At 34.7% G+C, this 24,377-nt stretch overlaps 1 protein-coding gene across 1 annotated transcript; it reads right to left on the bottom strand.

The window, feature by feature from the left end:
* Nucleotides 1-1,084: 1,084 nt before the first annotated feature.
* LOC123242491 (E3 ubiquitin-protein ligase TTC3-like) lies at nucleotides 1,085-24,360 on the bottom strand. Its single transcript, XM_044670286.1, has 7 exons — nucleotides 24,288-24,360; nucleotides 19,383-19,468; nucleotides 14,862-14,907; nucleotides 14,382-14,532; nucleotides 13,471-13,555; nucleotides 1,264-1,317; nucleotides 1,085-1,138 (listed from the first exon to the last, which is right to left on the bottom strand). The coding sequence occupies exons 1-7, from the start codon at nucleotides 24,307-24,309 to the stop codon at nucleotides 1,124-1,126; spliced, it is 459 nt and encodes a 152-aa protein (XP_044526221.1). The 5' UTR covers nucleotides 24,310-24,360; the 3' UTR covers nucleotides 1,085-1,123.
* Nucleotides 24,361-24,377: the final 17 nt, after the last annotated feature.

Below are 24,377 nucleotides of genomic sequence, written 5' to 3'. Positions count from 1 at the left end.
CAGATACTGAATGACATATATTCCAACAAATAAGGGTACTGTGATGCTAGTTTTTGTTTAACTGTGTTTCTTTTTTTATAAGCTCTCTCCAGTAATTTTGGGGAAGAAAAAGGTTATGTTGGAAAAGTATTGGGGTACAAAAGACATCAAATTAAAGTCAGTTATTATTGTGGCATTAAGTTATAAAAAGCAACTATGAATGTTTTTGTTTTGGTCCTTACTCTCTAAACAGATGCAGACAGATCAAATGAGTTAGACACTCAAAAAATTATTAATTCCTCAGAGGCAAGGCATTTTAAGTTATTCTTGATAGCCAAGATAGGAAAGTTCAGAGTTGAATATCTATCAGGTAAGACTACAACAAATTCAAGATGAGCAAGAGGTGCAGTCACTTTCACCAAGATGGCAAAACAGTGAAATTGTGATTTTAAAGTTTGAAAAAGCACTTTATATCATTTGAACCTTACAACGATCTGATAGAGTAAACATTTATTATACTCAATAAAGTAAACCAACTAAAGTGCAAAATGTTAAGCAATTTGTCCACAGTGGTGCAGTATCAGACTCTCATGGCTCAGAGTCCAGCACTCCGCCCACTTCCCAAAATATAAAAAAAGAAAGGAACAGAGTGTGAATATGCAGCACTTCTAAAGATGGGTCTGAACATTTGAGGGCAGAAGGATGATGGAAATTGAGAAAGTATAAAGCAAAAGAAACTGTGATCCTTCTCTATGCAATATAAATGGACCCTTAAATACTTGAAAGTAGTGTCAGTGAAGGATGTAAGGATTTTTTCAGGAACATTCTTAGTCCTGTAAGAATACTCAATAAACAATAATGTTTTTTACTTCTTTTAAAGTCTATGATTTAAAAAGCCAGAAATAAAGATTTCTTAGCTGCTTGTTCATTTCATTATATGCTGACTTAGCCATAAAAATAAACTATAAATGGTCAAATTTCATGTCAAATAAAAACTACTAGCTTTCCTATTTTTCTCTGCTTAATGTTACTGAAAAAACAAACCATACAACATACATATACTTTAAACTAAGGGAAAAGCATTGGTGCAAATGGTATCATACTACTGAAAGTGAATGGGCTTATCCAAAGAAGTTTTCCTCATTCAATTACAATTTTCCTGAAATGGGAAAAGTGATATTTTTAATAAATCACAATTCACTGACAGAGGCAAGAGAGCATAATTTAACCAAACAGGCAATCCAAGAACCACAGGGTTCAAATGATGTAATGTTTAACACTTACATTTTCTATCTTATAGCCAATTCTCAATATGCCACCAATAAAAAATTGATCATCCTGTAAAAAAAAAAGAATAGAAATCGTAAGTGCTTATTTTTCTACTTAAATAAAATTTATTTTTATTTTCTAAACGAAAAAAACCGCTAATATTTTGTATTAAGCTAGTAATCGCAAAACTCCCTGATAAACAGTATACGCTTGAAAAATAGTATACTTATTTTATACTCATCTTCATGTAAATTACCTTCATACCCAACGAACCACAAAACTACAATTTAGAATTTGTCTTTAAGTTTTTAATTACAAAGTTTCAAGAACAAAAAAAGGTTAAATTTTAAATGAGTACTTTTTCCTTAATGCTCACTAAAATCAATGAAATTCCCTGAAATTCACCATCTCCTGGACTTTCCTTAAGTGTGCCCAGCTGAACTAAAATATTATAAAAGATTATCAGAAGATATTGTAAGAAATTATACAAAGGAAACTTCCTAGATTTAAGACAAAAATTGAAATTGCATGTAAGGCTTTAATTACATTAATCTATACTAGCAGTGTCAAACTTGTCAGTAACATACTGACTTAAAAAAACACAAATTAACATTATATATGTTGTATTGTATTTTTATTTACTTTCTTAAATATTTCCTAAATACATTTTAATTTAGTTCAGGACACAATCAAGAATTTTGACATCTCTGGTTAACATCAAAGAGGATGTTTATAAACAAACTACCCTTAGGTAGAAAAGCAAACTTTTTTTAAAAACCCTTATCTTCCATCTTGGAGTCAATAATGTGTATTGGCTCCAAGGCAGAAGAGTGGTAAGGGCTAGGCAATGGTAAGTGACTTGCCCAGGGTCACACACTGGGAAGTGTCTGAGTCCAGATTTGAAACTAGGATCTCCCATCTCTAGGTCTGGCTCTCAATCAACTGAGCTACCCAACTGCTGCTGAAGAAAAGCAAATTTTTCAGATATCACCCACTATAATTTTGGGAAACAAATATAGAAATATCTTTATGTCATTCCCAATGCTATTTTATATTCTTTGGTTCTTAATCTTCTTTCTAGTTTCTCTCTCAAACACCTCACTTACAATCCTGTGACAGCACTAATCCTCAGGATGACAGAAATACAATTACATATAAACTTTTACACTCTTAAAAGGAAAGCTGATGGACTTGAAACATCATCTTTTTCTGTGATACAATATTTGGTATTCTTGAGAGGCTGTTAGTCAATTATTAAACATACCCAAATACCTTTTTCATACATTAATATAAACCAGAATTTTGGAGGTGAAGGATCATAAGCAAAACCTAATACAGGGGCAATTAGGAGGCACAGTAAATAGAGTTAGGCCTGGAGACAGGAAGTCCTGGGTTCAAATATAGCCTCAGACACTTTATAGCTAGCTATATGACCCTGGAAAAACACTTAACCCCCATCGCCCAGCCCTTACCACTTTTCTGTCTTGGAATCAATACTAATCGATTCTAAGACAGAAGGTAAAGTTTATTTATTTATTTGCTTGTTTTAAATTTAAACCCTTACCTTCCATCTTGGAATCAATAACATGTATTGGTTTCAAGGCAGAAGATCAGTAAGGGCTAGGCAATGGGGGTTAAGTGACTTGCCCAGAGTCACACAGCTGGGAAGTATCTGAGGCCAGATTTGAACCTAGGACGTCCCGTCTCTAGGCCTGGCTCTCAATCCACTGAGCTACCCAGCTGCCCCCAGAAGGTAAAGTTTAAAAAAAAAAACTAATCCATGTTATATAATTAGACTAAAATCCCAAAGAAGGGAAATACTGAACCTTCTTGTGGTCACAAAGATAGTATAGTGGCAGATCTACTCCAAATTACATCACAGATAAGTCTTAAATATGAAAGAAAGAGGTATCCTGGGGAAGAAATTGCCAATTTATTCATTCAGGCATGATCAATCAATCAGCACTAAGCATCTGTAAGCACTGTTATGTGGTAGCCTACAAATGAGGGTCCTCCCCTAAAGCAAAGCTTATAATTTAATCAGAGAGAAAATATGTATAAATACAAATAAATGGAAAATAGATGATTTTTGAGGAAAAGGAACTTGAAGCTGGAATTATCATAAAAGGCCCCATTTGTAATGTAGCATTTAAGCTAAGCCTTGAAGGAAACTAAATATTTGTAGAGATGGAAATCAAGAGAGTATGTAAGGGTATGGATAATAGCCACAAAAGACACTGAAAAGAAAAGAGAAGGCAGAGTGCCCCTTGTAATAGTTCATTCACGAGTTGAGAGCATGAAAAAGAATAACTTGCAACAAGGCTGGAAAATATAAGTTGGCATGGGGTTATAACAGGCTTTATTTATTTTCTTAATTTTTATTGTCATGCAAAACACACTTCCATATTGGTCATTGCTGTAAGAGTAAACTCATATACAATGAAAACCCCCCCCAAAACCATACATTGATGTGAAAGATGACTCCAACAGTTCTTTCACTGAAGGTAGATGTCATTCTGTCATAAGTCTTTCAGGATTGTCCCAGATCACTGCATTGCTTAGAGTTACCAAGTTTTCACAGAAAATCATCATACAAATACTGCTGTTATTATGTACAATGTTATCCCAGTTCTGCTTATTTCACTCTGTGTTAGTTTCTGCAGATCTTTCCAACAGATCTTTCCAACTTTTTCTGAAATCATCTTGCTTATTTCTTATAGCACAACAGTATTCTGTCACCAACATGTACCACAATTTGTTCAACCATTCCCCAATTGATGGACATCCCCTCAATTTCCAATTTTTTGCCACTACAAAAAGAGTTGCTATGAATATTTTTGTACAAGTAGGCACTTTCCCCTTTTTAATTGTTTTTGGAATACAGACCCAGTAGACCAGATCAAAGGGTATGCAATATAAATATATGCACATTATAGCCCTTTGGGCCTTCCAGAATGATTGGATCAATTCACAACTCCACCAACAATGCATTATATAACAGGCTTTAAATAACAGAGCAATTAATATTTGATCCTCAAATTAACAGAGAGCCACTGGAGTTTAATGAGTAGGAAAGTAACATGGTGAAATCTGTGTTTCAGGAAATTAATTTGGCAGTGTTTTGAAGAGCATGTTGAAGGAAAATACTTGGGGCAGGAAAACTAACCAGAAGGCTATTCTAGCAGTCCAGGTGAGAAATGATGAGAACCTGAAATAAGCCAGGTTGCTGGGCAAGGGAGGTTAAGAGGATGGATGTAAGAGATATTGTAGAAGCAGAAACAGATTTGGCAGCTTATTGGATATACAAGATGAGGAAAAATGAGAAATTAAGGATAACATTGAGATTATGAATCTGAAAGACTAAAAGAATGGTAGTGGTCTTAATAAAAATAGGTTTGGAAAAGTGAAAATTTGAGGGAAAGGATCTGGGATGTGTTAAATTTTATGTTTCTAGGACTTTCAGTTTGAAATGTCCAAAGGCAATTGATGATACGGAATTGAATTCGAGTTGGAAAAATACGGATGGAAATATAGAACTAGGAATTATCAGCACAGAAATGGCCATTAAATTCACAAGTGAGTATATGAACTTAGCACAAGCAGGAAGAAAGAGTCCAGAACTGAGCCTTGGGGTAGAGCCTCAGATTGAAAGTGTGTTGAGAATGATCTAACAAAAGAGAATGAATTGAAGGTAGACACATGATAAGAGGAGAGCCAAGACAGCAGTGCCAAGAAAATTGAGAAGAATAGAAGGAATGAGTGGTCAATCAAAAAGATTAATCAATTACTACGTATTAGATGTTGAAGATATGAATACAATTAAATAATTTCTTCTCACAAGGATAGTTTCAAATGATGGAAAGGTCAAAAGATGAGGACTGAGAAAAGGTCATCAGATACAGCAATTAAAAGATACTAGGGGAGTTTGAAAAGAACGGTTTCAGTTGGGTGATGAGGTAGGAAGAAAGTGTCCAACAGGGTTTCATAAAAGTGAGAAAAGAGGGGCAGCTAGCTAGTCAATGGTAAGGGCACAAGCCCTGAAGATATGAAGTTCTGAGAAAAAAATCTGGCCTCAGACACTTCCTGGCTGTATAATCCTAGGCAAGTCACTTAACCCCAAAGGTATAGGTCTTACCACTCTTCTACCTTGGATCTGATACTTAGCATTGAGTCTAAAATGGAAGGTAAGGGTTTTTGGTTTTTGTCTTTTTTTAAAAATCCTTACCTTCCGTCTTGGAGTCAATACTGTGTATTGCCTCCAAGGCAGAAGAGTGGTAAGGGTAGGCAATGGGGGGGGGGGGGTCAAGTGACTTGCCCAGGGCCACACAGCTGGGAAGTGTCTGTGGCCAGACTTGAACCTAGGACCTCCTGTCTCTATGGCTGGCTCTCAATCCCATTGAGCTACCCAGCTGCCCCCTCCCCTTTTTTTTTAAGTGAGAAAAGGGAAAGGGTCATAAAAGGTTTAAAAGTGTAAATATTTTGTCTTGGAAGTACTAGGGAGTCACTGGAGTTTACTGAGTAGGCAGGTAACATAGTCTTTTGCTTTAAGGTGACTTTGAGAGTTGAGTAGAAGATGGACTAGAGAGGACTAGAAAGAAAGCTAAATGCAATAGTCCTAGCATGATGTGGTAAAGGTAGAAGTTGTGTTAGAGGAGAGAAATGTTGAAAAGGGAAAATCAACAGGACTTTGAAATAGATTGGATAGGGAAAGAGATGTCATGGTAGGAGGGATAACTAGATTGTAAGGCTAGGGAACTGGGGCATCAGTATTGTTTTCAATAGTAATAGGGAAATTTGAAACAAAGGAGGATTTAGGAGGAAAGATAGTAAGTTCAAGATGTCTAAAAGGCAAAGATACAAGACTGGAGATCAGCAGAGAAGTTATGACTGATAAGTATATCTGGATATCATCTACATAGAGGTGCTGTTTGAATTCAGAGGAGTTGATGAGATCACCAAGCAAAATAGTATAATGGGAGAAAAGAGGGTCTATGATAAAGCTCTGTAAGACACTCATCATTAACAGATGACTTGATTAAAAATCCAGTAAAGGCAATTAAGATTGAGTGGCCATGCATGCCAAGAAAAACAGGAAAAAAGGTGTCACACAAACCTATGGGAAAGAATATAAAGAAGGTGGTTGATAATGTCAAAGCCCCAAGAGAGATCTAGGAGGATGAAACTGTTAAAGAGCTATTAGATTTGGCCATTAAGAGAGTATTAGTAACTCTGGAGATAGCAGTTTCAGATTGGAAGTCAGTCTGTACAGAGTTAGAGAGGAGATGGAGACACCTATTGTGGGTTATCTTCTCAAGGAGTTTTGCTACATAAACAAGAGGTATGGGATAAGGGCTAGAGGTAATGGTTGGATCAAGTGAAGTTAAGAGATGTGTATATTTGTAGGAATCAGTCAGTAGGCAGGGATAGACCGAAGATAAATGAAAGTAGGGATGATAGAGAATACCGTATATATGTGCGGGAGAACAGAAAATGCCATAAGATCAAGGGTACATGTTAAGGGGTTTGGTAAGAAGGGTCATCTCTTCACATGAGATAGGTGTGAAGGAAGAGATAGTGGGAAAAGAATTTGAGTGAGTGATGTTAGATGATGTGGCACCAATTTTTTTAAGGAAGTATAAGACGAAGCTCTTGCTGAATGGTTGGTTGTGGAGTGGGGAGGAGAGAAGGGAAAGGGGGAAGAGATGTCATGAGAAATTTGAGTGATGAAAAGTTTGGAAAATCCACTGAGATGACTGGGATAGTAAATCAGTTATTCAGTTACTAAGCAATGATTAAGTACCTACTATGTGCCAGGTTCTTTGCTAAGCACTAGAAATACAAAAAGAGGCCTGGCCTCAAAGAACTCTGGAGAAGCTATATCCAGGGTTAATAGGGGAAAAAATGACAGAATAAAAGTGTTAAAGTAAAAGAGATAGAGAGGCTCACTGTAGAAAGTAGGATTTTAGTTGAAATTTGAAGGAAGCCAGGGAAACCAAGAGAAGATAAGAAGGAAGAGCATTTCAGGAATGGAGCACAGTTAGTCAAAATGCCCAGAATCAAGGCATGGGGGTGTCTTGTTCAAAGAATAGTAAGGAGGTCATTGTTAAGAGTTAAGAAGAGAAAAGAGAGGTAGTAGAGACAGCTATTATTATAGATGGCCTTCTCCAGGAGTTTAGCTACAAAAAAGATATGGGACTTACTGGGAATAGAAGGTTCAAGTTAGAGTTTTTGAGAATGGAGAAACATAAATATATGGAGAAAGTCAACAAAGAGGTATTGAAGTAAGAAAGTGGAGATTATACAGGGCACAATCTGCTAGAAAAATGAGATGAAATTGGATCACTTATGAATATTACATGACTTACCTTGGAAAAGAGAAGCGCTACCTCTTCTTTAGAGAAAAGAGTTAAGGAGGAAATAGTGGCAGAAGACATCAGCCATATGAAATGAGGAGGGAAGAGAGGGAACTCTCAGTGTATGGCCTCAAATTTTTCAGAAAAATATGAAGCAAGGTTCTCAGATATCAATATATGCATGACAGTCCTCTAGAATGGAGAAGAGTTAGGGAGGAGAGAAAAATGAGCCAGCAACTGAACTCACTGAGGAAAGAAGTCATGAAACCACGCAAACTGAGACCAAATTTATATTACCTAATCTCAACTGGTCCCTCAAGGAAAGAAGACAATCCATTTAATTCTCTCTAACTGAATCTCTAACCTATTCACCACAGCAATTTTTTTTTAAATTTTATTTTATTTATTTTCTTTTGTTACATTTTAAGTTCCAAGTTGTCTCTCTCCCTCCCTCCTTCCCCACCACACACTAGAGGCCACCACTTGACAAAGAAATAAATATGTAAAACCATACAATGTATATTTCTATTTATCAATTCTTTCAATGGAGATGGACATTCACAATTATTCTTTGGACAATATTGCTGTTGGTTCTGCTTAATTCACTTCACTTTTTTCAAGCAAATCTTTCCATGTTTTCCTTAAATCAATCTACTCATCATTTCTTATAACACAATAGTATTCTATCACAATCATATATCACAACTTGTTTAGTCATTCTCCAATTGATGGGCATCCCTCTCTATTTCCAGTTCCTTGTCAACACAAAGTGAGCTGCTATAAATATTTTAGAACATACAAGTTCTTTTCCTTTTCCCCTAATAACCTTGAGAAATTCACCTGATAGTAGTATTGTTTGGTCAAAAGGAATACAGTTTTATAACTCTTTGGACATAATTGTACAATGTGCCCCCATTTTCCCACACCCCTCCAACATTTCTTATTTTACTCTCCAATCATTTTAGGCAATCTTATAGGCATAAAATGGTATCTCAGAGTTGTTTTAATTTTAATTTCCTTAATCAATAATGATTTAGAACATTTTTAATATGATTATATGCTTTTCTTTCTTGAAAAACTGCCTATTCATATCCTTTGACTATCATTTGGGGAATAACCCAAATTCTTATAAATTTGACATCTGTTTTTGAGATAAGAGGTCTTTAAGAAAGAAAGTGTCCATTGTATATTTCTTTCTATTCCCATTCAGTTGTCCAGATAGCTATCATATCTAGATTATATAAGATTCTATTCATCTCGTTGACTCCTTTATTATTTTTTTTTATAGATTTATCTAGTTCTAAGAGGGGAAAGCTGAAGTACCACACTATTATAATTTTGCTATCTATTACATCTATAATTTATTTAGCTTTTCCTTTTATAATGTAGACACTATTGCAATTGGTACATATAGACTTGGTATTAATATCACTTTTGTTATTCTATGGTACCTTATAACATAATGTAATTTCCCTGTTTTTTATCTCTTTTAATTAAATCTATTTTAGCGATCATTTTGTCTGAGATCATGACTGCTACCCCTGCTTTTTTTTTTTTTTTGCATCAGTTGAACCATAATAAATCCTACTCCACCCTTTTATTTTACTCTTTGTGTGTATTTCTTATAAATACTATATTGTCAAGTTCTGGCTTTTAATCTATTCTGCATTCATTTCTATTTATGGGTGAGTTCATCCCATTCAGTTATAATTACTAGTTGTGTATTTCTCTCTGTCCTATTTTCCCTTACTATTATCCTTCTCTCCCCCTTTTTGCCCTAACCCTTTACATAAGTCTAATTTACTTCTACTAATTTGTCCCCCTTCTAAGAGTCCCTTCATCATTTTCTTTCCTTGTTCTCTTATTTCTTAATCTATTCACCCTTGTAGAGTTTTTCCCTTACCCTATCCCCTCATCCTCTTATTTCTCTGTAAATGAAAAAGACTTTTACACCCCTATAGATGTATGTTATTCCCTTTAACTCAATTCTGATGAAAATAAGGTTCTGGCACTACCAGCCCTCCAACCCCTTCTGCCTTCCATTTTAACTGGTCTATTCATGCTTTCTTTTGTATGAGGTAATTGCTCCATTTAAACTCTCTCTATGCAATTTTATCTTTAGGACCATCTTATGCTCCCCTCAACCCCAAACTTTCTATCTATGTATGCTCTTTCAAAATAGTCTAGTAATGATATCACTGTTAAGTTACAGATAACATTTTTCCATTTAAGTAAACAGCTTGACCTTATTAAATTCTTTATATTTGTTCTTTCATGTTTATTTTGTTTTTTCTAATTCTTAGACATCAAATTTTCTGTTCAGTTATAGTCTTTTCCTCAAGAATACCTGAAAGTTCTTTAATTCATTAAATATATATATATATTTTTTCCTTACAGGAATATACACCTTTGCTGGTTAAGTTATTCTTGGTTGCAAAACCCAACTCCTTTGTTCTTCAGAATATCATGTTCCATGCCTTTTATATATTTTAAAGTAGAATATGCTGTATCTTGGATGATCCAGATGATAGCTCCACAATATTGAAATTGTTTCCTTCTTGTTGCTAGTAGTATTTTTTCTTTGACCTGAGAGCTTCAAAATTTTGTTATAATGTTCCTGGGAGTTTTCCTCTTGGGATCTTTCAGGTGGATTTTTTCAATGTCTATTTTATCCTCTACTTCTAAAACTTCAGAGCAATTTTCCTTAATAATAATTTCTTGAGGCATAGTATCTGGACTCTTTCTATTCATAACTTTTGGGTAGTCCAACAATTCTTATATTGCCTCTCCTTGATGTTTTCCAAGTTGGTTGTTTTTGTAATGAGGTATTTCACATTCTCTTCTGTTTTTTCATTCTTTTAATTTTATTTCTTCCAATCTTAGGATGTCATTAGCTTCCCCTTGCCCATATCTAATTTTAAGGAGTTATTCTCTTCCATAAATGTCTCTCTTTTTCTCCAATTGGTTGACTTTCTTTTCACAATTTCCTTGCATTATTCATTCCCCCCAGAGTTTTCCTCAACTTCTCTTGTTTGATTTTTAAAGTCCTTTGTAAGCTGTTCTAAGAACTCTTGAGGCTTGTAACCATTTTATATGTTTCTCTTAAGCTTTATCGGTAGCTGTTTTGACTTGTCTTCTTCTGAATTTGAACCCTGATCTTTTTTTATCATCAAAGCAGCAATCTATGTTTGGGTCCATTCAATTTTGCTTACCCATTTTTTTGGGATGTCTTATTTCTTGGCTATTAAACTCAGGATATATTCCTGAGATATGGGAAACAATGGCCCAGGCTTTGGGTTTGGGGGTGTCTTTGACTTTTTGATTCTTCCAAAGTTCTATGATTCAAGGTCAGGTGTGATCATTGCCATTGCCCATCCAGTTCACACTTTCTTTGGTCGATGAGCGACCTCAGGTACTCTCTCCACCCAGGCTGCCTATCCAGGACCCCAAGCAACATTTTTTTTTTGCCCCAACAAATGCTCTTATTCTTCTGGGAGCTGCATGATTCAGCTCGCTTCTCTTTGACCTGGAACCAAAGAAACCAGGAACTCTTCCTGGGAAGGACACAATCAGCAAAGTTCACCCATCCTTCTATGACCTCACTCACCAGTGAGTACTCACTCTTCCTTGCCCAGTTATAGCTTGGGACAGCATGCATTCAGCACCAGTATAGGGCCCCTCTATCTCTCCTACCCAAACCCCATAGAGTGTGGGGAGCAAAGGTTCCTGAAGCTAAGACTGTCACCAATATAGCTGGTCCCCAGGACTTGTTGTTTATTAATTCAGTGATATCTACCCAGAAGTAGATTTGCTCTTCCTCCTTACCATTCTACTGCCCTGGGAGGTCAGATCTTTCCTATTGTCCTCCCAAATTTACTTAGGTTGGATGATTACTTAACTAAAATTATTTCTGCTGCTTTAAAGTTCAGTTAGAGCAGTGGTTCCCAAACTTTTTTGGCCTACTGACCCCTTTCCAGAAAAAATATTACTTAATGCCCCCTGGTAATTATGAAACTATTTATTGAACTCAGAATAGAATGTAATACAAAAAAAGTGTGGTTATCACCACCGTCCTGGATTGCTGCAGCACCCACCAGGGGACAGTAGCGCCCACTTTGGGAATCACTGAGCTAGAGGCATTATTTTAAGTTATTTGTGAGAACCAGGTAATTTCCTGACTTATTCTGCAACCTTCCCTCAGCAATTTTTCTAAACTTCTTTTTTCCTTTAGTCTCCTATAGCATTCTACTCCTCTCAAATGGCAATGTTGCTTCATACCTACCTGAAAAAGAATACTGATGCACTCCTTATTCATTCCCATCTCACATCTTCCTGAAAACATTCCCTTTAATCTCCTCTTTTTCATAATTGTATTCATATAGTTCTTAGATTTGTCTCAACAGATAAGTATTTTATATTGTCTTATAAAGGAAAATTTAATTTAGCAACTTCAGTTTATATTCATTGTTTAATATCTCTTCATAGCAACATTTTCTCTGAATGTAATCCAATTGGACACTCAGTATTTTAGCGATATTATATTGTAAGAAATAATCTCAATTATTAATTGATTAAGTGTGTATTAGAAGCAGTAATCAATAAATATAAAATAAGGAAAATCCCCTGAAATGCCTTGCAAAATATTCTTGTCAATATTCTTTCAGTGCCTTGGAATGTGTCCAAACATGCCTAAGGTTGGGAATTTGTTTTTATATTACCATAAATGGAACAGGTAGGTAAATAATATGCCCCCTGCCCCACAAGAAGATATGGAAAAAAAACAGCCTTCTTGAAAAAAGAGACCTTCTAGAAGATGAAATTGTGGTTACCTCCCCAAGAAGATGTAGCTCACTTACCCCCACTTCCCTTCTAGGGGCTCTTTGTGAAATCTGACTCTTGTATAAAGTATAAATACTAGTCAGCTCAAGGGCTCAGTGTTTTAGACCAGGCTGGGCTTGTCTAGACCTCAATACTTTCGATTTACAGCTATAACAATAAGTCAGTTTGGCTCAGAAGATTGTTTCCCAATATTTTTCTTTTCCAGTCTGCTGTTAAATGGAATTTTATTTTCTATCCCTTGCTGCTGGACTTTGTTGCTAATATATTGAAGTCCTGGGGCAGGTAGGTGGTTCAGGGGATAGAGCCAGGCCTGGAGACAGAAGGTCCTGGGTTAAAATTTGGCTTCAGACACTTCTTAGCTATGTAATCTTTGGTAAGTGGCATAACTCCAACTGTCTAGCCCTTACTGCTCTTCTGCATCAGAACTGATACTTAGTATCAATTCTGAGCAGAAGGTAAAAGTTAAAAAAATGTTTTAAAAGAATGTTAAAATTTCATGTATGACAGGAAAAAAAATTAAAATAAAATCCCACCTTCTACAGGAAATCTTTCCTAAACTTTCCTAATTATAGTTTTGAATTATTTCCAATTTATCTTATATGTAGATTATTTGTACAGGTTTATATTTTGTCTCCTCCGTTATAGTGATGTTTCTGAGGGCAGGGGTTGGCTTCCTGCAAGACTCAATTCAAGTGGAATTGTGGGCAAGAAATCTTTCTATTTACCTCTAGCTGCTAGTGTCCTCCTCTGTAAGTTAATTTTATATCTACTCTGTTCATATTTCCTATATGCTTATTTATGTATATGTTGTCTCCATTATAAGTTCCTTGAGGGACAATTTTTGCTTTTCATTACATTGTCAGTAGTTAGGACTGATCTGGCTGACAGATAATAAACAAATAAGTTATTATACTGATGTATATTGATGTGACTGTCAGAGAGATAGTAAGTTGAAAAGACCTAGTTCTAACATAGCATACCAAGTTATATATTCTTACAATGGGTAGTGGATCCCCAAAGTGCCACTTACCACAACTTTCTTTGCCAAATCCACAATATCTTCCAACAATTCAATATGCTGTAGTCTCTTCAAACTTAATTCACAAGTACCAGAGCTGCTTAAAGAAAAATTTGTTTTAGAAAGAGGTAAGGCTTGATATTACCTCATTCTGAACATTAGTAATAAAATTAAACTGTATACAATAATTATAGATGGCATTTATATAGCATTTTGAGGCTTCCAAAGTTATCATAGCCTTTATCTCGTTTGACCCTCACAACTAAGCAAACTTTTACACTCTCTTCTCTATTCTGCACAATTATTTATAACAACAATCCTCAAGATAATCTTTAGAGATGAACAATTTACATCCCTATGTTAGTAAAGTAGAGGAATGATATGAAATAACCAGATGCAATCCTACTACTATATTTGGCTTTGGTGAGGTTTTCAATTATGGATGCACTGTTGGTCTTGATGTAAATAGACGGCCAAAAATAAATTAGGGAAACAAAAAAAATTAAAAGAATGCAACAGCTAAAGAAGTTGAGACTTAAAAAAAAATCACCACTAAACTCAAATATGTGAAGGATTAACAAAAATAAGATATTAAATAGATTTTTGAGAGATTAAAAAAAGTAAATGGGATTAAAGCATAATAAGAATAAATACAAGATTGTGAGGATACTTAAGTAATATAGGGATGGTTTACATAATTCCAATACTTAATTTTATTTAGATATTTAAATGTAGCAGACATCTACTTTGTATGGATAGGACTGGAAATAAGTAGATAATACACATTATCTCAAATTTTCTTCTACTTTTAGGTCTCATTTTTTCAGGAAAATATAATATTCTTTATATATTTATTTTTATAATATTCTTTCAAAAGTTAAATAAAGCACAAAAACTACATTAATAATACATGATTGCCTTACCTGATATCTATACAAGGATGTAATTGAGATACTACAGGAGTCTGTTCACGTTGAAAAAGAAGTGGCCAGAAGATGTATATTTTAATGACATCACAATAATCTCGAAGGACATGAAGTGGCTTACTGCACCAGATTTTGCAGATATCCAGTTCTTTATTTTAAAAAAGTTAAAAATTAATATTGCTAGGCGTTTTGAGTAGATAAAAACATAAGTAATAAGAACATAAAACATAGTTTAAAAATGGCAGGAAATCAGTCAAAGTGAAAATATTTCTCCATAATTGCACATGCTAGAAGCACCAATTGTTCATTAAGATTTTTTGACAAGCTATTTTAAAAATAACTTGAGATTTTAAATGCAAAATAATTATAGGAATAAATCTTTAAAGAAGTATGACACCACACAATCATGGATTGATTTTATTAATTCTTATTATATCATCTCTGGAAAGAAATAAAGTTCAAATGTTAACTACTCACCTAAATTTGTCTTAACTTGTGAATATTTTCTAGGATATGCACCACCCTGAAAAAAAGAAAACATGTTTTGTTGCTCTTTGGCAAAACATGGTAGCACATTTGATTTGACTGGCAAACTATGAATTAGCTGCACCAAATAATATAATGTGTTATGTTTTAATCTATAAACTTCCGGATTAGGCTATTTTCTTCAATCTACCAGTTGCCAAGGTCTTTTCCTGTGACTCCCATGCTCCTTTCTCCTTTTCAATTATCCACTTTTGGTCAAAAATACAACTAAGGTCTATCACATAAATGGATTAAAACTGAAATCCATTTCTACCTCTATTATGATTGCAGAAATTTCTTAATCTTTAATCATGTGTTCTGTGAAACAAAAATGCAAGTAAGCAGGCTATGGCCAACAGTCACATTTCTTTTAATTCAGAACTTAAAACACCAAAAAAATGGGGCTTTCCATGCACACAAAACAGAAAAGTAATTTTATTATAAAACCATGAAGCTCCTATTCTATAATATATAGTAAATAGGCATAAGTTCCTCACATTGCTTTTAAAATTGCCCTTGACTAAGTTTCCTTTTTAACTTCCTTCTGTTCTGTATTGTGCATTAAAAAATATATATTTCAGTGGCCTTTTTTTGCATCATTATTACTAATTTCTCCAAACCATTCCCACTCCTCCAATTAAAAACCAAGAGAAAAAAACAAAACCTTACAATAAGCAAAACCAATCTACATAGTGGTCATATCCAAAAATGTTTTTCTGCACACATGCTTCACCATAGATTCTTTAGAGATAGGATTGGTGATTGTTTTAATCAGAGTTCTTAAGTCTTTCACAATTGTTTTCATTTACAATGTTGTCAATGTAAAAACCTTCTGCTCATTTTCATTCTGTATTAGTTCATGCTACCCAGAATTCTCTGCAATTGTCTCTTTAATCATTCCTTATTGCACAATAATATTTTATAACATTCACATATCACAATCTGTTCAGCCTCAATTGCTGGGTATCCCCTCAGATTCTAATTCTTTGCTTTTTTGTTTTTTTCTTCAAGAAGTCTGTTTTGCTTGTAGCTCTTTCTTCCCCAGTATTATCTTCTCTTTTACTCTCTTCTTTCCTCTTCAGACTCTTAGAACAGAGTCAATTCACTTCTAGCAACTCTATTTTTTATATTTTACTCCCTCGGTACCTTATGAAGAAATTAAGGTGGTAAACAAATGGATACTTGTTTCTTCTCCTCCCATTAAAATGTTAGCATTATGTCATTATACAACCTCTCCAAACTACTCAGATAAATTTACTTTCCCAAGTTTCTCTGAACACAAGTTTATATTTAAGAGTTCCTACTCAGTTCTGGTCTTTTCATCAGAAATTCTTAGAAGGTTTCTATTCTAGGAGTTGGCAAATTATGGCCCATGGGTCAAAACCTTTTTGAATGGCCAATAAGCTAAGAATAGTTTTTACATTTTAAAATAAAGTTTTACTATAATATAGCCATGCCCATTTAGTTACATATTAGCTATGGCTACTAGCAAGCTGCAACAGTCAAGTAGTTGAAACAAAGACCAGGGCTTATTGCCTCTTACTGGGGCTCAGCTCATGACAAATTGTTATGATGCAGTTATAACTTAACATCATTTCAAGTGTCACTTGTATTACTGTACCATGACTTTTTTTTATTAGCAGTGTATACCTATTATGCAAAAACAAGAAAAAAGAACAAAGTATTATTACAATTTTTTAAACTCAAGGTCAAGATTAAAATTTTTTTGAATAAGTACCACCTTCAACCACTATTGTTAAAAAGTGAATTGCTTTGTGCAGACTTGATGAAGTTCTTCATGAATTCAACTACAATTACAAGGTAAAACAGCACTTACATACAGAACATATAATCAAGTCAATTCAATGACAATTAATGTTGTTTAAATCACAAGTAATGTCAAGTTGCTTCATACACTTTCCAGGCTGCCAAAATTAAAAAAGAAGTGAAATACCCATTTGCAATAAATGTATCTTCTGAGATAAACTACAGCTACTGCATGTTTTTTTGGAATTTGATACAAGTACAAAAGAAATTTCCTTATGTCCACTTAAATGTGCATTTGAGGAACTTTCACCAACTTTCAGCTGGAAGTGATTAATCTGCAATGTAATGCCTTGGTAAAAAACAAGTGTTAAGAATCTAATAGAATTATATAAATGTCTTATAAGAGACAAATATGGCAAGTATTAAATGATTATAAACTAATTATCAGTATTTGGCAGTACCTATCTGTATGAAAAGACATTTTCAAAGATGAGATACTTAAAATCTCATTTCAAATCATCATAACTACTGGACATTTGCAATTGATTCTGATGATAAGGAACAATGCTTTGAACTCCAATTAAGTAAAATGACATTCCCCAAAGCAGAATTCCACTCTTCTCAGTAGTTGACCTGTATTACAAAACAAACTGTACACATAATTGCTCTATTTTTTAATTTCATCAATAAAAATTTGTGTAAATTTGTTTTCTCTATTGTTATATGAGTACTGCTCAATTTTGTCTATTAGCTCACAAAGCCTAAAATATTTACTATCTGGTCCTTTATAGAAAAAGTTTGCTAACCTCTGATCTACTCTACTGAAGTTCCATTTTTCCCCCATAGAATTATACTGAGTTTTGCCAACTATTAATGGTTCTAAGTCTAGATTTGGGGCATCTCTAGATATGTGATAGTTTTTTTATAATACTTTTATATAAGCTTCTATGGGTTATTCATCTCTCCAACTTTGGTTTCTGAATTAGACCTTTTGCCAAGGCACCTGCTGCACTTTGGAGTGACCTATTGGCCCTTCTTGGTCTTGTTCTGGTATCCTTGGGGTACTGTGTTGATGTTCACTTTCCAAAATTAGGGCTACCCCTTGACCCTGGAACTTAACTGTTCAGAACATTGGATCTTCAGAGCCTCTACTGTTCCTTTAGGACAGAATGCTAGGGACCTTGGCATCCACCCTGGGCCTTTTAATAAAGATCTGTTTTATAGTCATTGATCCATTATTGAAATCCTACTCTAATGTTTCACTGTGGCACAGCAAAGCTCTGGCTTCCTACCTATCAACACATCCATAGTCTGAAATTTAGCCTAAGTTTGGAGAAGCTTAATATCAGGTTTTTAAGCTAAAAAATGAATAGAAAGCTACATTACCTGACAGAGATCAACCAAGATAAATCAGAACTGCAATATGAATCAAAGAATGTTGTATTCATCCACAATAAGAAACCCCCCCCCACAGATTCTTTAAATACTGAAGTATACCTTCAAAGACACAAATTCCAAAATGAGAAGTATTAAATAAGAGCCTCTGGGAGCTCTTATGCTTCTGCAAGAGTACTATGAATCCACCAGCAACAGAACACAAGTACACAAGAGACTGTTGGAATTAATGCTTAAATATAGTTACCAATGCATATTAAGAATAAAACTTAAGCATCAATCAGTCAAAAAGAACTTATTATGGGCTTACAATGTGGCAAACTTGGCAGTGAAGTTACAAAGATAAAAATGACACAGTCTCTGCCAGCAAATAACTTACAATTCTATCGAGGTAGATAACATGTATATGTAATATAAATAAAATAAAGTATTGGGGAGGGGAACACTAATAGCTGAGGAAGATTAGGAAAGGCAAGTAGGAAATAGTACCTATCACTTGTTTTTTCTTCCTCTCTTTCTTTTTACCTATTACGCTTTTCTTACTTCTATCATTTAATCCCTTCTGATCAGAGAGGACCAATGATTTTTAAAACTGACAGGTATAAGGAAAAATTTGATTTCTTATGATTCACAGTATGAACATAATTTCTCTTCTAAGTAAAGTTACTTTTAATCTCTATCCTCAACATACACCCTTACCAATAATGAAGCAGAGTGGAGTGGACAAAATGCTAAAATTACAATCAGGAAGATTTGGGTTCCAATCTCACTGTACATTTACTAGTTTTGTGACCCTAGGCTAGTTATTTAACTTCTCTTAGCTTTAGTTTCTTTATTTATAAAATGACAATAATAATAGCACCTACCTCAAAAGGTTGTTGTGAGGATCAATGAAATGATATAGGTAAAGTGTTTTGCAAACCTTAAAGTACCATATATAAATTCTAGCTATTATCATTACCACCATTCTCTTCCTTTCTCTTTTTAGTTTCCATCATCTCACATTGCTGGTTTTTTGGAGCAGTTCTTTCCCTTTTTCAACTTTCTCTTCAAAAGTACAGACAATATTAAAAATCATTCATTAGCTTTGAATAACTTTAAAATGCAATTAATTTTCAGGCCTAGAGACAGGAGGTCCTAGGTTCAAACCCGGCCTCAGCCACTTCCCAGCTGTGTGACCCTGGGCAAGTCACTTGACCCCCATTGCCCACCCTTACCAATCTGCCACCTATGAGACAATACACCGAAGTACAAGGGTTTAAAAAAAAAAAATTTAAAAAAAAATGCAATTAATTTTTTTAAAATGCTCACCTGTTCACAGCATAGTTTAGTAATTCGAACATAACTGCTGCCAATTAAATCTGAGTCAGAGTTGGAATTCTCCATTGTACATGATCCTAACAGCCAGCAAAAACAAATACAAAACACAAATCAGTAAATTAAATAGGAATGCTTAAAGTGAATCTTATCTTCATTATAATCAAAATAATAGTAGACAAAAGCACTGATTTTTACAGAGCACTTGAGGTGGGTGAAAGATGGAGAGTGATGTAATGGAAAAAGTACTGGTTCAGGATATGGAAGACCCAGGTTCAATCCCAAGATCCAGGCTTCCAGGTCAGATGGCAATATGAAAGACTGTAGCCCAGATTTCCCATATCTACTCCAATTAAGATCAAAAAAGTACCAAGCTATAATTATTATTAAAAGAAATGTAAATCAAATCAACCTTCATCCTAATGCTCAGCAAACTGGCAAAGATGACAAAAGTCAGAAAGTCAGTATTGGAGAAATTGTAGAAAGTCAGAAACATTAAAATATTATTAGTAGAATAACTGATAGAACTATTCTAGAAAGCAATTTGAAGTCATTTGAAGAGTGATAAAAATGTATACAAACAAAACCAATGTAACCAAAATTAGGAGGGAATCAACAAACTGGGAAAAAATTTTCATAACAAATTTTTCTGATAAAGATTTCATTTTTCAAATATATTGAAGAACTAAGTCAAATTCATAAGAATTCAACAATTGACAAATAGTCAAAGGATATAAATAAGCAGTTTTCTGATGAAAAAAATGTTCTAAATTCCTCTTCTTTAGAGAAATGCAAATTAAAACAACTCTAACTTACCATTTCACACCTATCATATTGGTTAATAAGACAGTAAAGAGCCAATAATACCACTAATAGGCCTGTATCCTAAAGTGATAAAAAAAAAAAAGGGGGGGGGGGAGGACTTACTTATACAAAAATATTCATAGCTGTTCTTTTTGTGGTGGCAAAGACTTAGAATTTGAAAGGATGTCATCAACTGGGGAATGGCTGAACAAATTGTGGTATGTGATGGTGATGGAATACTATTGTGCTTTAAGGAATGACAAAAAGGATGATTTAAAGGTGGAAAAGGCCTATATGAACTGATGCAGAGTGAAATAAACAGAACCAGAAGAACATTATACACAGTAACAGTAATATTGTGGAATAATCAATTGTGATACACTTCTAATCTCATAAATACAATGATCCAGGACAATTCTGAAGGATTTAAAACAAAGAATGCTAAACACCTCCAGAGATAGAATTGTTAAGAGTTCAGAATGCAGATAAAAGCATACAATTTTTCACTTTAATTTATTTGGGGGTTTTGGTTTATATGAGTATTCTCTTACAAAAATGAACAATATAGAAATATGTTTTGCATGAACACATGTATAACCAAGATTGAATTTCTTGCCTGCTCCGGGAAGGGACAGAGAAGGGAGGGTGGGAAACAATTTGGATCATATAACTTTGAAATTCTTATATAGAAATTTATTACATGTATAATTACATGTAACACAAATGGAATGGAATATTACCATACCATAAGAAAAGATGAAAATGATAAACACAAAGAAGCATGTAAAGACATATAAACTGGTGAAAGTGGGAAGGAGAGCAAGGAAAACAACATATGCAATGTCTAGAACAACATAAATAGATCAACAACAACAAAAGAAACTTGATGAGAAATTATGAAGAGCAAAATTGGTCACAGATGAAATGAGAAAACTCTCCCTTATTCCTTTGTCAGGGCCACAAGTGTGATATATTGTATATGGGGTCATCTTTTTTGCATTTTGAAATGCATTGAAATTGCATTTTTTTTTTGCATTTTGAAAAAAGAGAACGAAAAATGTTCAATAAAACTAAGTTTTATTGAACATTTTTCTTACTTTTTTTTCTTATATATAATAAAGGATTTCTAGAGGAGGAAGTGGGAGAAATACAGGGGCAAACCAAGGTGACATAAAAACCAAAGATAGCAATAATAATCTTATTTTAAAAAGAGTAACAAATTGAGTAAAGATCAAGAAATTCAAAAGGACTGAGTACCAATTCCAAAAGTGTGGAAGGGGATGGAATATGGCCCTCTTACAAAATTCCTGAGGCTGCACATAAACTGAAGAAAATAAACTCTATGAAGAAATAAGAATTATGAAGAGATGTGTAAGAGAGAAACCCAGAAGAGTACACAAGTATAAGCAAAAATCTAAAAAAAAAGCTTGCATGCAAGGACTATAAGAATGCCATAATTAAGAAATTTTTTTAAAAAAGCATTCTGAAGAAAAAACTAAAAAAGAGAATAAGCTTAGAATAGAAAGTAGAAAATCTTACTGAGTATAAGAAGGAAGAAAGGAAAACTCAAAGACTTCAGGAAACAAAAATATTAGAAAAAAATTAAAATGTTGAAAAAATGGAAGGCATTCTTTACCTGACATTCATTATGTGAGTTAATAAGCATTTATTAAGTGCTTACTATGTGCCAGACACTTGGCCAAAAGTTGTGAAAAGCACTAAGAAAGGCAAGAGAGTCCTTGCCCTCACTGAGTTCACAATCTAATGGGAGAAAACAAACAAATATGTACAAAAAGCAATATATGGGGAAAAAATAATTAACAGAGGAACACACTAGAATTAAGAGGGATAAGGAAAGGCTGTAATATAAGAAAATATAAAATATACCAAACTCTCTTTTTAACCTTAGCCTACATTACTCCCTTATATGAATACAGTTAGCCAAATAGTCAACAAGTATTCATTAAACTTTTTTTTTTTAAACCCTTACCTTCCGTCATGGAGTCAGTACTGTGTATTGGCTCCAAGGCAGAAGAGTGGTAAGGGTAGGCAATGGGGGTCAAGTGACTTGCCCAGGGTCACATAGCCGGGAAGTGACTGAGGCCAGATTTGAACCTAGGACCTCCCGTCTCTAGGCCTGACTCAATCCACTGAGCTACCCAGCTGCCCCTATTCATTAAACATTTAATATGTGCCGGAACTATACTAAGCAGTGGGGATACAAAGAAAAGCAAAAAATAGGTTTTGACCTCAAGGACTATACATTCTAATGCAGAAGATAAAACTGTAAATAACTAAGTACATTCAAAATATATACAGAATAGATGACGTTAATCGAAAAATGGAAGGCTTTGGCTTGGGGGATTCAAAAGGAAATGTCAGCTATATTGTCCTATTAACAGCCTCACAATCAATATTATTTCCTTTCTCTGTGGTTTTGCATAGGATTATCTCTCATATTTGAAAAGTACTTCCTCCTTACCACAACCTTTTGAATCCCTGGTTTCCTATTCAGTTTAAATACCATCTTCTTCAAGAGTTGTTAGGTGCTAGTGCCTTCCCCCCAACCCCTCCTATGGTTGCCTTTTATCTTTTTTAATGTATTTTTTAAAATATAAAAAATTTTATGCTGCCTTCCCCTATTAGGATGTAAGTTCTTTGAGAGCAGGGATTGTTTCACTAAATCTGTATCTCCAGCATCTCACACAGGCACCAAAATACACTAATTGAGGTTTCTTCCACTAATGTCATAAACCAATATTGCATTCAAAACTTGATTTTAACCAAAGAACCTGAAAGACCATGCCAAAAAAGGGCAATTCCTATTAGATGCTCCAAAACTGAAAAGGCAAAAAAGTATGATGGACCTATTTATCTTCCAAAGTGACAACCTATCAAAGTTGCCATTAGGTTGCCAGGGAAGGTAATTAATTTTTTGGCTACCATTTCTCTTGGTCATCTACTAGTTAATATAGACAAGATTATCTATAATTATAAAATCATAGATCCCTGAAATATTCTGAAATTTGCAAAAGATTTCTGTCATTTACTGACTTACTATGGAAAAGAATCCATACATTATTCTCATATTGATCCAGACTTCTCTTTCCTTCAATTCGAATTTTTTGAACTACAGTGTGTAGCTCATTGAGGATTTTTAAAATTTAATTCTATGAATGAATGAATGTAAGGTACTTATCATCATTCACTGATAAAAGGGAATTGGTCTGTAACTTAAAGTCTTAGAGAACTATTTATAACATTGAGAAATGAAAGGACTTGTTCATGCCTTTATAGCCAGGGTGTAATAGAAACAGGATCTGAACCTTGAACTCGAGCCCAATATTGAGCTCTCTAGGGATAACGCTGAGGGTTACTAAGCTCTAAGGGATAAAAAGGGAGAAAAATTCTCACTCTCGAGTTTATACTCATCTAACTTCATAGTTATGAACACTAATGTGCTTGTAAAAGCACAAGTTTTTGATTACGGGCAGGCCCTGATTTGTATCATGGGTCCTCTATCTCATATTTATCACATACATCTGATTTCCCATACAATCAGCCAATTGTCCCTACTCAGTCGCTTTCTTAATATCCACCGGGGAAAGGAGAAAATGTCCAAAATAAGCTTAGGCGGCTTGGGAGGAGGAGAGGAGTGAGGGGCCCAAGATGAAAATGGATGTGCTATCTTGAGGAAGATTTTATTTTCTGTCAGGCATTCCTCCAGCAGATAGACTGGCCTTGAGCATAATGGCCTCTCCCACAAAAACAAGTGGCAGAGGAACATTTGCATTTGAACACGCAAATGGGATGCACACATGACGGGGCATGTTGATGGAAAATGCAAGTAGAAAGAACACGCAAGCCACACACAAAGACATACAGAAGGAAAATGGGAGGACCAAAGGGTCAAGAAACGGTACACATACATGCAGGGAGGAGGGGCACCTATACATATATGAAGGGTGTGTGCAAAAACATACAAGTGAGACAACACTCGCCGCAGGAAGGCCAAACGCAGGCTATCGCTGGCGCATGGACGCGCACAAAGACACAAACAGACATACATATATACACACAAAGACACACACTCACCGGACCCGCCACTGGCGAGCATTTGTCCGAGTCCAGAGTCAGAAGCAGATCTCGGTCCGGAGGCAGCCGTCAGCACCACGTCACTGACTC

Source organism: Gracilinanus agilis, chromosome 3 (assembly GCF_016433145.1).
Source record: "Gracilinanus agilis isolate LMUSP501 chromosome 3, AgileGrace, whole genome shotgun sequence".
In the NCBI taxonomy this organism is placed as follows: Eukaryota; Metazoa; Chordata; class Mammalia; order Didelphimorphia; family Didelphidae; genus Gracilinanus; species Gracilinanus agilis.
Note: the sequence above shows the minus strand (reverse complement) of the source record. Positions and strands in the feature narration are given on the sequence as shown.